This window comes from Sorex araneus, chromosome X, assembly GCF_027595985.1.
Source record: "Sorex araneus isolate mSorAra2 chromosome X, mSorAra2.pri, whole genome shotgun sequence".
Lineage (NCBI taxonomy): Eukaryota > Metazoa > Chordata > Mammalia > Eulipotyphla > Soricidae > Sorex > Sorex araneus.
The window spans coordinates 350,609,129-350,623,447 of NC_073313.1; the positions used below are offsets into that span (position 1 = coordinate 350,609,129).

Genomic DNA, 14,319 nt, shown 5'->3' on the forward strand with positions numbered 1-14,319 from the left:
ATAATACTTTTGTTTTTCTCATCCGCAAGAAACTATTTGAAGGGCACTGGTTTTTCAAAGAGGGATGAATAGTAACTTGGCGATTTTAGATCTGAAGAAGCTGGTTCATCCTGCTGAGCTTCTGGAGCCCCGTGGGGGCAGCGGTGAGGGGACCGAGCTCAGGGCAGCCTGCCCAGGGGCGCGTAACTTTGTACCCCACATCGATACTCCTGAGATTGAATTCTAAAATTTCGAATTCTGAATTTTGATTCTCTTCTTCTTAGGTGATTGTTTGCTCTGCCACTCTGCATTCTTTTGATGTGAAGAAGCTGTCAGAGAAGATCATGCATTTTCCCACCTGGGTGGACTTGAAAGGAGAAGATTCCGTCCCGGACACCGTGCACCACGTCGTCGTCCCCGTGAACCCTAAAACTGACCGACTCTGGGAAAGGCTCGGGAAGAACCACATCAGGGTAAGCACTTTTTATTGCCAATATTTGTATAGACATTAAGTCTCTGTTTTTTTTTTGGTTTTTTTTTTTTTTTTTTTGTGCCCCACCCAGCAGTGCTCAGACTTGCTCCTGGCTCTGCACTCGGGGGTCACTCCTGGTGGGCTCATGAGACCATATGTGGGACTGGGGGTTGAACTCAGGTTGCTGTGTGCAAGGCAAGTGCCTTACCTGCTGTCCTACTGCTCCAGCTCCTTGGAAAACATTTCTAGGGTAGGTTCACCTTGGTCTCATAGTGGTGCTGAGAGCAGCCAGCTGCTGTAGCTAAGAAAAGAGAAAGCCCGCACATAGACTGGGACCGATCAAGTCTTTAAGGCACTTAGGTCAAGGGGAGGGAGCTGGGGGGAGGCCTGGATTCCATCCCTGGCAACACATGGTCCACGAGCACCACCAGGTAAAATCCAAACGCCAAAACCAAAATAAAATGCATAAACCAAGTATTGAGCTAATCATTTATTTTTCTGTCTATAGAAAAATTTTGTGATTATCCCCCTTTCTGAGTTTATAGAAGGGGTCTATACATATATAAACAAAATAAATACATACTTTGTTTTCATTTTTACCAGTATATTCTAATGTCTTCGTAATGGGTCTTTTCTTACAAATCAGTTTTACTTGTCAATCTGACCCTTATTTCCCACCGGCAGTATTTAGCTTTATTTAACAATGTTATGCTTATTGTGAATATAGTATCCTAAAAACCACTTTTGTACGCTAAAATTGAACATTTTATCATATATATATATATAAGATTGATTAACCTTAGACTCACAATTACCTAATTGTTTTCTTTTTCCAATTCTGAAACTGGTTTTGCTGCAGATTGTAAAGACTTATGTCTGAAATGCAGTCTGAAAGTTGATACATCTTTCCCTTTTAAAAAATTGACACCTGGGGCCGGAGGATAGCACAGCGGGTAGGGTGTTTGCCTTGCATGCGGCCGACCCGGGTTCGATCCCCGGCATCCCATGTGGTCCCCCAAGCACCGCCAGGAGTAATTCCTGAGTGCAAAGCCAGGAGTAACCCTTGAGCATCGCTGGGTGTGACCCAAAAAGCAAAAAAAAAAAAAAAATTGACACCTGTTCTGAATCATTACCTCACTTTCCACACCTTTTTCTTTTGATAGACTGATGAAGTACACGCAAAAGACAATACAAGACCTGGTGGTAACAGTCCAGGTAAGTGAAATAATAAAGAGTTTAAAATTGTGTGTGTGTTAAAGCACATGCTTGTAAAATTTGCCATTTTTAACCACTCAGGTAGTTGCATTAAGTACTGTAATCACAACAACTGGTAGTCTCCAGAACTTTTCATTTTAAAACATAACACCATACCATTAAGTCACTAATTCAGCAAGGGAATTTTTTTTTTTTTCAGAACTAAGACAATTTGCTTCTGTTCCCAAGATAATGGAAGGTACATCATGATGTACTGGTAGTGTTTCTAGAGTAGATCTTAAACTAGTAAGATCCATGTGTGGTACCAGGCATTATAAGTGCCTTGGCATGAGCCAGATTTTGTATAGCTTATAGATGAACCATTGGTAGGTTTTGACAAGTATCCAAACTGTGAATTACCTGAAGTTTCTTGAAAGAGATTTTATGTCCAACCCAGGTTTACAGGGTGCAGTTGTAGCCAGCTTGGTTGTTGGAGAGGAGCAGAGATGCTGCCAGTTTAATAGAATGCATTATGGCACTGCCTCAGACTGCACTGCTGTTTCACTTTGTGCTACAGTCAGAGATGACCAGAGAGACCTTAGAAATATGTTGGATTGCAGAATTAAAATTTTGCATTAGTTCTGGTTTCAGTTTGGGAACCTGCTTCTTCTTCTGTGGTGAGATCATGGAGAAACACACTGCCTATAGTTGCACTTCCCACACCTGCTCTAAACTCAAAGGCAGTTTTGTCTTGTTGTTATTTTTCTCAGTTTTTGATATGCTAAAAAGGCTTCCAAGGAGCAGCTTGGAAGCCTTAATTAAAACTCGGGGTGGTTGTGATGGGAAGGGACCTGGGGCAGATCAGAAGCCCACGAGGGAATCATAGTGCTTGGCTCTCTTTTATCCCTTGCCTTTTGATTCGTGCCTGAAACTTGCTTCTCTTTTCTTTCTCCCCCTTTCTTTTCCTGTACGCATATGAGAAGCGTTTGAGTGATGGTATCTCAGCTTGATGTGAAAATTTGACTAAAATATTGCCAGTTTCAGTGTTAAGATTTTTGTTTGTGTTTTTGTTTTTGGCCACATCAGCAGTGCTCAGGAGTCATTTCTGGCTCTGTGCTCAGGGATTGCTCTTGGTGGGCTCAGGGGACACACTCAGTGCCAGGACCGAACCTGGGTCGGCTACATGCAAGGCAAGTGCCTTGCCTGCTATGCTATCATTCTGAGCCTGGCTTTAGGAGTTTTTAGTCCATAGGGTTAAAAGTATGAACTTCTGATGTTTACATTGATTTGGAAACTACATTATTTTAAATAAAGTTAGAATAGTTGAGTAAACATATTGAATATGTAGTCAAGTTAATGCAAGGTAGATTTGCTTTTCATGAAAAGGAAGAGACAATTTTTGTGGTGTTTTGTGTGTGTGTGTGTGTGTGTGTGTGTGTTTACCTTGATTGAATCATGGTGATAGTTGTTTTCGTACTCCACAAATTGGCATTAAAAACATAGCAGAAATAAAAATGAGTGAATGGATGGTCCCATCACTTGTTCCTGTCGTGCCTTGTTCTTGCATACATTACCTGAAATTAAAGCATGGTGGTTTAGATGAGTTAGCAGTAAGCTTGCAAGTAATTATATGTGCTCACTACAGATTCCAATTGAAATCCCTATTTTTGTTACTGTATTCAAGAGATGTGGTCTGAAGCTATTAAAATCCTGAAGGGGGAGTATGCTGTTCGGGCAATCAAGGAACACAAGATGGATCAAGCAATTATTTTTTGTAGAACCAAAATTGACTGTGATAACTTGGAGCAATATTTCATGCAACAAGGAGGAGGTAATGTTTCCTCATTTAGAATAAATTGTGTTTATTTCCTTGCTTAATAGATTAGTTTTATGTTAATGAGTTTAGAGTACCTGCACAGAATTTAAAGCAATAATGCTACTTTGTATCTGCTTATCCAGTTCTTTTAGCATATGGGTAAGTCTTAGGAAGAAAGGGATGTAAGATTTGCCACAGAGGTGCAATTTCATTACAGTAAACATGGGGAATCTTAGTATTCCAAAGCCTTTTTGTCATTTGGGAGCAGGTGATGTTATTGATTAATGTTAGATTTTTAAGTGTAATCATTAAATAATAAAATGACTGTCTCCAAGCCAAAATCAAGAAAATGTGAATAAATAAAAACGTATAGCCTAAAAATGATTCTAAGAAAGGGTAGGGGGTAAAAAGGAAAAACATGTTAGTTATAACTTATTCGCTGGTGGAAAAATCCACATATGTGCTTCAGTGGACCAAAGTTTTCTGTTAAAAGGCATAGATTGTTAAACTGCATAATAGCCAGCTTTATGCGTGTACAAGAAGTATACCTATAAAGCAAAATAGATGGAAGATTGAAAGGAAAGGGAATGGAGAAATACCTAGGTATTTTACATACTGAGTCAGAATATTAATCCTAAGAGAGTTGGTCTAGCTCTTTGTAGAGTTGGTCTACAAAAATTTCAGTAGAAATAAAGGGGCTCGTAATTTAATTTGAGATGAAAATACAGTGATTCTAACTTTTTGCTTCTTGTAACATCAAGTACATAAGCTACAATGAAAAAATGTTCAACATAATAGTCATAAGGGAAATGTAAAATGCAATCAGTTTTGGTTAGGATAAAGAGCAGCTGGAATACTCATATTGTCAGTGAATATTAAGATGATGTCTTGTAGTTTTTTACAAAATTAAACATCTCTAGCTCCATAGCCTGTAGTTCATCTCCTAAGTCTTTAAGATAAGTGAACACATGTTGATAGTTGTGCCAAGAGTAATCCTAGTATTTTTACCCTGCCCTATACTGAAAACATACTAAGTGACTATCAGTAGGAGAATGGCTAAATCAAATCAGAAATGTACAATGTACTCAGCCAAGAAAAGAAGTGGGATACTGATACAACACGGCTGTGGCTGAATTACAGAAACATGATGCTGAATGAAAGAATTCTTGCACAAGCATGTATCCTATGCGATTCCGTTTGTATGAAGTTCTAGAAAAATCTAAATTAGTCTGTGATAGGAAAAAATAACAACATGGCGGTTCCCAGAGGATCGGAATGGGGTTCACTGAGGGGACTTAATAAGGTGATAGTCATACTCTACCTTATATCAGTTTAGCTACATAAGTATATGCAGTTATCAAAATTCAGTAAGTATACGCTTAAGATTTGTGCGTTTCCTTGTATGTAATTACTACCTCAAAGGAACAGCAAAGGAAAAAGCTCAAATATTGTATTCTAGAAAATAATTAAACAAACTCTTCAGCTTACATTGAAATACATCAAAAGTTTATGTGAGTTAACAAGAAAAGTGGAAGGATTATATATGTAAAGGGCAAGTATAGTGAAGACTATAAAGCATCTCTTTATAGCATATATATATGACCCTTCATATATATATATATATATATATATATATAAATGGATATAGAATATTTGAGTAGTTTAGAAGCTAATGATCATACAAGGAGTATGTTACATTGTTCATTACAGGGAGCATTTCTTTTCTTTTTTTTTTTTTTTTTTTAAATTTTACTGAATCACCGTAAGGTAGTTACAAGCTTTCATGTTTGGGTTACAATCTCATATATATGCATATACAATTTTTTAAATTTTATTGAATCACCATGAGATTGCTCTGTATATTCTTAAAAGATGAGCAGTTTTCAATAGTGTTTTTGCCTATGACAAAACTTGTGTACCATTATTATGGCAAGTTGGAGTATAGATTTCCATGTACTTATATAGCACCATTGTCATCTGGTAGTTTGTTTATTTATTTTTTGGTAGTTTATTTTTTGAGACTCCTGGGTGTAAATGTTTTTCGTGGTTGACTGTTTCATGTTCTCTTCACTAGGGCCTGATAAAAAAGGACACCAGTTCTCATGTGTTTGTCTCCATGGTGACAGAAAGCCTCACGAGAGAAAGCAAAACTTGGAAAGATTTAAGGTACTCATGTTAGGTGAACTGCATTCCCTTAACACTTTTGGCGCCTAGGTGGATCTAGTTTTAATCAGCGTCAGCTAATAGGAAGGCGGTTTACTTCCTGGAAAGGTCAGAGTATTTCCACACTGCGGGTGTCTCCTCGTGTCAGGGCTTACTCGGGTTCAAGTCAAATAGTAGATTCCACACGGTAACAAGAATTTCTACTGAAGATCATTTAGTTACACTTTTCCATAATATAGAAAAAAGAAAAAGATGGCATTACTGTGTTTAGGAATCTTGGGTTCTGGGCGGGCCTGCCGCTGGGGAAGATGTCGCGTGGACTCCTGCTCGTGGCGTGAGCACCCACGCTTCTCTGTCCTGGCTGTTGTCAGACCCAGAGCTCGCTGCCCTTCGCTCCTCCAAGCCTCTCCCGAGTGGCATCGCTGAGGGCTGGGGGCTGGGTGCATGTCCTCAGTGGGCACCCAGCTCATCCCTGTACCCGTCTCTTTAGGATTTTGGCCTTTATCATTAAAAAAAATGTGTAACTTCAAGGTAAAGTGTCTAGTATTCTGAACTTAACACAAGGGTAAATATCGTGCCTCTGTTTGGACATCTATTCGTTTGTTTTTTATCTCTTGATTTACCAGTCAGAATTTCTAGAGCTAAATCAAGCCAGACAGTCGGGCCGGAGCAATAGTACAGTTGGTAGGGCACCTGCCTTACGTGCAGCCAAGCCAGGCTCAGTACCCAAGACCCTATATTGTCCCCAGAGTATGGACGGGAGTGATCCCTGAGTGCAGGGCCAGGAGTAAGCCCTGAGCACTGCCAGGTGTGGCCAAAACCATTAAAAAACAAACAGACTTGCAGTTTAATATTGTTGACATAGGAAAATTTGGACACTGGTTTAGTCATGTTAAATATTTCAACAGGTCATAACTTTCAAGTTTAAGACATGGTCCAGTGAATTTGGCCGTCTAGTCTGAGACCATAGACGTTACTGAAGAGATCTCATTTAGAGGAAAGGAAGTAGTCATATTTATTTTATAGTGTACACACTAACAGCTTTCCTTTCTGTTTTTTTTTTTTTTTTAGAAAGGAGATGTAAGATTCTTGATTTGTACAGATGTAGCTGCCAGAGGAATTGACATCCACGGTGTTCCTTACGGTAACTAGAAAACTAAATTCTTGAATTTTATACAATATAAAGTTTAAATTTTAGGGAATTTTAGGGAAATCGTCTAACATGTTTGAAATATTTGGAAACTCAATCCTAAATCATGTTTGAAATTTTTAGAGGCTAAAGACAATTGATAATAATTATTTTTATTTGCAGTTATAAATGTCACCTTGCCTGATGAGAAGCAGAACTATGTTCACAGAATTGGCCGAGTAGGAAGAGCTGAAAGGTACCACTGTTGTGTGTCCCCCACCCCCCTCCCACCTTAACCGTCTGTGCCAGCAGAGTGACGGGTAACAAACACTTCTCTGCTCTTTCAGGATGGGTCTGGCCATTTCCCTGGTGGCAACAGAAAAAGAGAAGGTAATGGATTGTATCATTGCTCTTTTGTTGTCATTTTAGCTGTTGGAAATTAAAGCCATTTGGCTTTCCCATGATCGGGAATTGCATATGGAATATAGAAGACTTTCTAGCATTTTTTTTTTTTTTCTGTAGTCATTGAGTCACTGAGTATCTGGGTGGACAGTGAGGAGCAGGCTGGAAGGAGGCCAGGCTGTAGAGGCCGGGAGCTGGGCCGGGCCCGGGCACCGTGTGTGGCTCCCTGAGCAGCAGCAGTCCGTGGCCCAAAAAATAAGAAACACCAGGAAGACATTCAGTAGAGCAAAGCCCCAGATTTAATTCTCCCTTACTAGTTTAATGGAGTCCTTGGCACCAGAAGGTGCCCGCCTCCCCTGTGGCCGGCTACTGTGAGTCGTTACGCCCGGCGTGGGGAGGTTGCGGGGAGAGAGCAGCTCATTGACAGCATTGCAGATCTGCAGAGACATTGCAGGAGTATGCCCACGTTTATTTATTTTGGCTTTCCCCTCCCCCTTTATAATTCTTAAGGAAAAATTTGAACTTTGGGAAGATACTAATGATAGAATATTCTTTAGGAATTATGTTTTCCTCCTTGTTTTTAATCTGAGAGTTCCTGTCTATAACTAACATCCATTCTAGGACAATTTTGATTGTTCTGAAGTAGAGCTTGTTAAGCTTTGTGTGTGCAAGGCCCCAAGCTGAGTCCCCACAGTGCCATTGGACTGGCACGTAATTGTCTGGCCACCTTACCAGGCCCCCTGAGCACTTTTTGGAGCTCTCCCCCGTCCCCACAAAAGCCTTTCAGAAAACCTGCTTTTTGAACTATTACCAGTCTAGGTCTCTTGTTCTTTGAGAATAGAAAAATTTACAAAACAGGCATCTAGCTTTTTTAGTATTTACACACTATTACTTTTTCCTTCTTAAATTCAGGTGTGGTACCATGTATGTAGTAATCGCGGAAAAGGGTGTTACAACACAAGACTCAAGGAAGAAGGTGGCTGTACCATTTGGTACAATGAGATGCAGGTAACATCTCCCGGAACTTAATGGAATCAGTGCAAATGGCTGCGTTTGTCTGTGGAAGTGTTGTCTTGGTTCTGATTTAGTTTCCAGTTAGGAAGGAAGGGTGGGAAGTACTTGACTCTGATGTTAACTAGAGTTTGTAAACTAGTCTTTTCAGAATTCTTATTTTTGGGCTGGCGAGAGAGTACTGTGGCTCGGGCACTTGCTTTTGCGTGCACCCAATTTGAGTTCTGTCCCGGAGCCCCCCCAGGAGTGACTCCTGAGCACAGAGCAGGAATGGGCCTAAACACCACAGGGCCTGGCCTCCACACAAGACAGACAAACAAAAGTCTTCCTTTCGTTTGTGTCCTTTTATTTAGCATCCTCAAAGGCAGTAAGTTTTGCTTTTTTTGGGGGGGGTTAACACCCAGCAATGCTCAGGGGTTACTCCTGTCTCTGCACTCAGGAATTATTCCTGGCGGTGCTCAGGGGACCATATGGGATGCTGGGAATCGAACCTGGACCGGCTGTGTGCAAGACAAATGCCCTATCCGCTGTGCTATCGCTCCAGCCCCAAAGGCAATAAGTTTTTGTTGTTGTTGTTGTTGTTGTTTTTCTTTTTGGGTCACACCCGGAGATGCACAGGAGTTACTCCTGGCTCTGCACTCAGGAATTACTCCTGGCGGTGCTCAGGGGACCATATGGGATGCTGGGAATTGAACCCAGGTCGGCTGAGTGCAAGGCAAATGCCCTGCCCACTGTGCTATCGCTTCAGCCCCAAAGGCAATAAGTTTTAACTTGAAAATGTTTCCCTTCCCTTCCCGTCTATTAGTTGCTCTCTGAGATTGAAGAACACCTCAACTGCACCATTTCTCAGGTGGAGCCAGATATAAAGGTGCCAGTCGATGAATTTGATGGGAAAGTTACCTATGGCCAAAAAAGGGCTGTTGGTGGTAAGTTTGGAACATTTGTTTTCTGTTTAAGGAGAGTGGTTTTATTTCCTGTGTTATGAGTATTTTTAGCATATTAATCATTCTGTCCTTACTTACTCATGATACTTTGCCCATACCTGCCTTAAAACAGTATTATAATGTGTCTTGGGACTAGGGATCAAGGACAGCGCTTAGCTATTTCTCCAGGTATTAGTGTCATGAGAGAAGTGTGCCACTTAAGGAATTACGAGGAAACAAGTGTATAATGGCAATTTTGCACAAAGAATCAAGACGCCTTTAGCTTAATTCACATGGTAACCAGGCACACTCCTTTTGCCTGGAATGCCCTTAGCTCATTCCTAAGATTTGTTTTTAAAGTTTCGGCTAAATTAGTGGTTTCCAAACCAAGGAAGAGGAAAGGGGAGGGTAGGAAGGCGACAGTTGTTAGCGGAGCCTAATCATCTTCTATTGGTTTCTGATTTTTAAAACTCCGTTTTGGAGAAAACATGCCCAGTAGTACATTTTTATAGCTCGAAGCAGTGTTTAAACTGATATAATTGAGCAAAAGTATTGCTGACAAGTTATTTCAAGCCTGTCATTTGTGTTACTTTGTAATTTGTGTGTGCTGCAGGTGGAAACTATAAAGGCCATGTGGATGTATTGGCACCTACTGTTCAGGAGTTGGCTGCCCTTGAAAAGGAGGCGCAGACGTCGTTCCTGCATCTTGGCTACCTTCCGAACCAGCTGTTCAGAACCTTTTGATTTCAACGTACACGGAATAAGATTTGAATAATAAAGGTCTGTAGTCTTAAAAACTCTAAAACAGTTGTACTGCTTCCAGGCAGCAGTATTTATAGTAACCGAGCTATTAAAGCTAACTCTTGCATGTCAGGAAACATCGGTCTTAGGAATTCTTCATAAAATGGCAGCCTAATGAAAAGAATAAATGTGACGACTGTAATTTTCTTGCAGGTTGTGTCTTCTTTTAAAAATTAGGAAGCTGCGGGTTTATGAGGTTTCCGGGCATGTAAGTTTGGCCCAGGCCCTCTGGGGGACCCCTCGAGTATCGTCACAGGTGGTGGGCAATCTTGAGACGGTTGTGTTGTCTTTGGTGACCCTAAAACTAGAGAAGGGTCTTCACCGGAAAGAAGATGGAGTGGTGCCCAGAGTTGTTTCTAGAGAGCTCACAAAGGTTTGTGTCGGACTTATCACGGGGACAGTGAAGATGTACCTGAAGATTTAGCTTTAAAAAAAGACATTTTTGGGGGGCGTGGGCTGGGGCTTTGGACTACACCTGGCAGTGCTCAGGGTTTATTCCTGGTTCTGCACTCAGGAATTACTCCTGGAAGTACTCGGGGCACCGTATGGAGTGCCGGGATTGAACCCAGGCCAGCAAGCACATCCCCTACTTGCTATCCTTCTCTCCAGTCCCTTCGTGTCTTTAACGTATCACCCCCAGGGATGATGCATTTCTGCAAAAATAAGACTATTCTGTCGTCCTAATCCTGCAAATCTAAGTGCAGTTCTTTGGAATAGATGGCTTCTCAATCTCTTGCCTAAAATACCAAAAAGAAAGGGGAAATTTTAATTACACACAATGTATATTATTCCTTTGTGCGTTTTGACTCTCATCTTAGAAGAGTCAAAGCTTCTTTAGGAACATTATTGTTGCCCTGGAGATCCTTTGAGAGCCCCAGCTATTATCATCTCTTATATGATGGCTTTAAGGCTTTAGCTCTAAAATTTTCTTCAAACACAATCTGGAATGGAACGCTGTAGTGGGAATACCACTAAACCATCACCTGCTAGATGAAGTTGTAGATTGTGGGATATAATTGAGGCCATTCATTTTACTTAGATCTAAACTAACTCCTTTGGAACGGTATTAGAATTGGCGTAACCAAACTCCATTACCAGTGTGAATGACAACTCTTTGTGGTGTTCACACACTCGAGTCATTACTTTCGAAGAGAGTTTTTACATTGGCATGATGGCAGAAAAAGGCCTCAAGTACTGGAGCCTGCAGAAATTTTGTTGCCCTTGTTCGTGTGCTCATCTTAGAGGTACAAACCGCTTAGGGGAAAGTCTGTTCTCAAGTCCTGCTCGCTAGAGGTAGAACGTGGTTCGGTTCCCTCGTGTCCATTCTTGGTGATTTATTTCTCTTTGAAGATGAGACTCAAAGGCAAGTGGACATGCCAGAGAGGAATGGTGGGTAGAGCCGGGGACTGGGATGTTTCTCTCTCCGGATCAATAATCCAGCGAGACTGAGGCAGAGGAGAGGGGCCCCGTGTTCCCAGACCGGCAGCGGGTTTGTCTGCACTCAGCAGTAAAGCCAGTAAGATGTGGACACCCAACACGAGACACGCTGCTCCCCCTTTCAGAAATGCAACCGTCTGAGCCCCAGTTGGTGCTAAATCCTCAATGGAGACTCCTCTGCGGGGTCTGGTCTGTGCGGTGTGGGTGCAAATCCAGCTTCTCAGTCACGTTTCCGCTCTCCCTCTCCTTGACTCCTCCCCTCCCAACTGCCTTTTTGGAGGCAGCATTAGTGAGCTGTGTCACCATGAGAGAATGAATCGTCAGACTCAGAAGCAGCCCCTGCAGAAGGGTCCTGAGGACTGTGAAGGGTCTCGGCTCTGACCAGTGACGTACACTTACTGGGACCGCAGGGCAGGTCAGCCCCAACGCCAGTGGGAGTCCAGGAAACATTGGCTCCTCACCATCAGGGCCGGCCTGGCTGACTCGGAGCCACCCCTCTGTCCTCTGCAGCATAGGGTGGTGGAAGTGTGTTCAGACCACAGGCTTGTGGCGCTTGGGTCAGGCCCCTCCTGTCTGCAGAAATGCTGAGCTCTGCCTTGCAGACCGACTGATGCCTCTCAGCTCGCTCTCCCATCTCGCCGCCTTGGTTCTTTCTCCTGAGATCTATCTGCAGGCTTGTGCCGGGAGTTCCACCGTCATAGTGTCTGTGAAGCGGTTTTCTTCCCAAGGACTTTTGTGGTTATTAACATGGGCGCTTCTCTAATGGTTTTTGCGTTGTGTTGCTCATCTGGAAGAGACTTTGAATCTCTGTTCAGGACTGACCTGTGTTTCTTTTCTTTTCTTTTTTTTTTTTGGCTTTTTGGGTCATACCCTGCGATGCTCAGGGGTTACTCCTGGCTCTGCACTCAGGAATTTCTCCTGGCGGTGCTCAAGGGACCATATATGGGATGCTGAGAATCGAACCCGGGTCGGCAGCGTGCAAGGCAAACCCCTACCCGCTGTGCTATCACTCCAGCCCCTGACCCGTGTTTTTTCAAGAGAAGTGACTGGCATAGGTGACGTCAGTTGTCAGATGGCCAAGGCGCTTCTGTCCCTCATTCTTCGTCTGTTCCAAATGAAGATAGAAACGGAGGGAGCTGAGACGAGGGGAACCCGTGCTCCTCCTTGAGAAAATGCCTGGCAACGTTGTGGCCAGTGCTCACACTGTCGTTAGCACTGCTCACATTTCTAGTGACTTATTTTTTTAATCTACAGTTCAGATTTTACTAGAGACACAGCCTGACATCTTCACGTGATGAAGTGCGTTGTGTGTGATCGGTACGGTAATGGCCCTGGTGCACACTTGCGCCCTGGTGTGTGTAGGCACGCCGACTGCTGGGGGCTTCGCAGACAACGAGGACCTCGCCGTGACAGGCCCGGATGCCAATCCCGAGCCTCACTCATGCCAGCAGGATGGCAGAAGGCAAGGCCTTCGCCTCTCTAACTTGGATTCTTGGCTTATAAAAACGCCGAAGATGTTTCTCGCCATCATGACACAAAGCCTCTAGCAGCAGTGAGGCAGGGAAGAGGCGCTCAGACCGCATTTCCTCGGAGTTTACCCCGCTGGCCCTTTCCCTGCTTTCACACACTTCCTACTGCCATGGAGATCTTTAATTTACCACTTTTAGATCATTTCCTGTGATTTCCCAGAAGTTTGATCATTGAATTTAAGCAGAACTTTAGGAATATTTTTCAAGGTCATTACCAGATTGCTTTCAGAAAAGCTTGTGCTCCTTGATGTTGACTAACAATAGAGGGTGGACTCGGGGACTGGAGAGATAGTCAAGGTGGACACTATACCGGGGAGAGAGTGACAGTAGGGCACTTACCTTTTGTATGCAGTGGGCCCCAGTTCAATCCCTGCTACCCCATATGGTCTTGGGAACCTGCCAAGAGTGATCCCTGAGCACAGAGTCAGGAGTAAGCCCTGAATACCACCAGGGATGCTCCCAGAACCTAGGGAGAATTTGCTTCCGTTTATGTTACAAACTGAAATCAGGCTGGTCCCGTGTATTTTTTGTTCATACCAACTCAAGATCATGCATGAAGAGGTTCCTGGTGAGTGGGGAGCTGTGGACTTGCCTCTTACACGCAGCTTTTACCCACCTCCGCACACTCTCCTCCTGCCTAGATGCAGCTTTGTCCGAAATGCCTGGATTAGGACTCCATCCATAAGGTTCGACCCTTTCCTTCATTTCCTCTTTTCCATTTTCAAAAGGAAGTGCCTACGGCAATGAATGAGCGAGGCTCAGACTTTTTAAAAAGTTGGCTTCTAGCCAAACTGAAATGGGCAAAAACACTTAGTCATGTTTCTCACCTTATTCTTCTGACTTAAAAGGGAACTTTGAACTTTATTGCAGTTTGAATGAGATGTGTGAAATATAAGAAAAGGTGTAGTAAATATAAAATGGCATCTGGGGTAGTTTCCCTTATTTAGCAGTTTTATCATTTCCCTCTGATGGCTGACAGTTTGGAAGCATGATCAGGGAGTTTTTCCAAGTGACCTTGTTTGGGGTGGGGGGAGGAGTATTTGTTAGAAGGGAAAAAATGTAGTGGAACAGGAAGGAAAGGGAGGGATATTATTTTGCTACTCCAGAGGAATTGATAGAGGATTCCTTTGGAGGGAGGAGTGGAAGAGGAATTTTTGCTGTTGTTTTCCATTCTCTTTTACCTCTAGTTTAAAATCTAAACCCTGAGTTTTTCTGGCAGGCTGCATTCTTGCTGGTCAGGAGAGTGGAGGGGAATTTGGAAGAACCTGGTATCGGGCCTGCGTGGCGTCCAGCAGTCATTCCTGACTTCCTGTTAGCTCATTCTCGGGCTGAGTTGCAGGGTCTGGGGCAGGACCCGGGAATCTGCATTTTAACAGAATCCACAGGCGGTCACGGTGAGATGGACCCTGAGCCAAGATCCAGAAACAGAGAAACGGCTCATAAACTTCTCTCATTCTCGCTGT

The 14,319-nt window shown here is 43.0% G+C and overlaps 1 protein-coding gene across 1 annotated transcript in view; it reads left to right on the plus strand.

Moving 5' to 3' along the window:
- Positions 1–10,032, plus strand: part of DDX1 (DEAD-box helicase 1) — a 33,133-nt gene extending 23,101 nt beyond the window's left edge. Inside the window, exons 17-26 of the mRNA XM_055122838.1 lie at positions 264–452; positions 1,615–1,666; positions 3,330–3,476; positions 5,536–5,627; positions 6,696–6,768; positions 6,937–7,009; positions 7,101–7,143; positions 8,068–8,163; positions 8,972–9,092; positions 9,703–10,032. Coding sequence (XP_054978813.1) covers positions 264–452; positions 1,615–1,666; positions 3,330–3,476; positions 5,536–5,627; positions 6,696–6,768; positions 6,937–7,009; positions 7,101–7,143; positions 8,068–8,163; positions 8,972–9,092; positions 9,703–9,833 — 1,017 coding nt within the window. The 3' untranslated portion in view covers positions 9,834–10,032. The remainder of the gene's footprint in view (positions 1–263; positions 453–1,614; positions 1,667–3,329; positions 3,477–5,535; positions 5,628–6,695; positions 6,769–6,936; positions 7,010–7,100; positions 7,144–8,067; positions 8,164–8,971; positions 9,093–9,702) is intronic.
- The last annotated feature ends 4,287 nt before the right edge of the window (positions 10,033–14,319 follow it).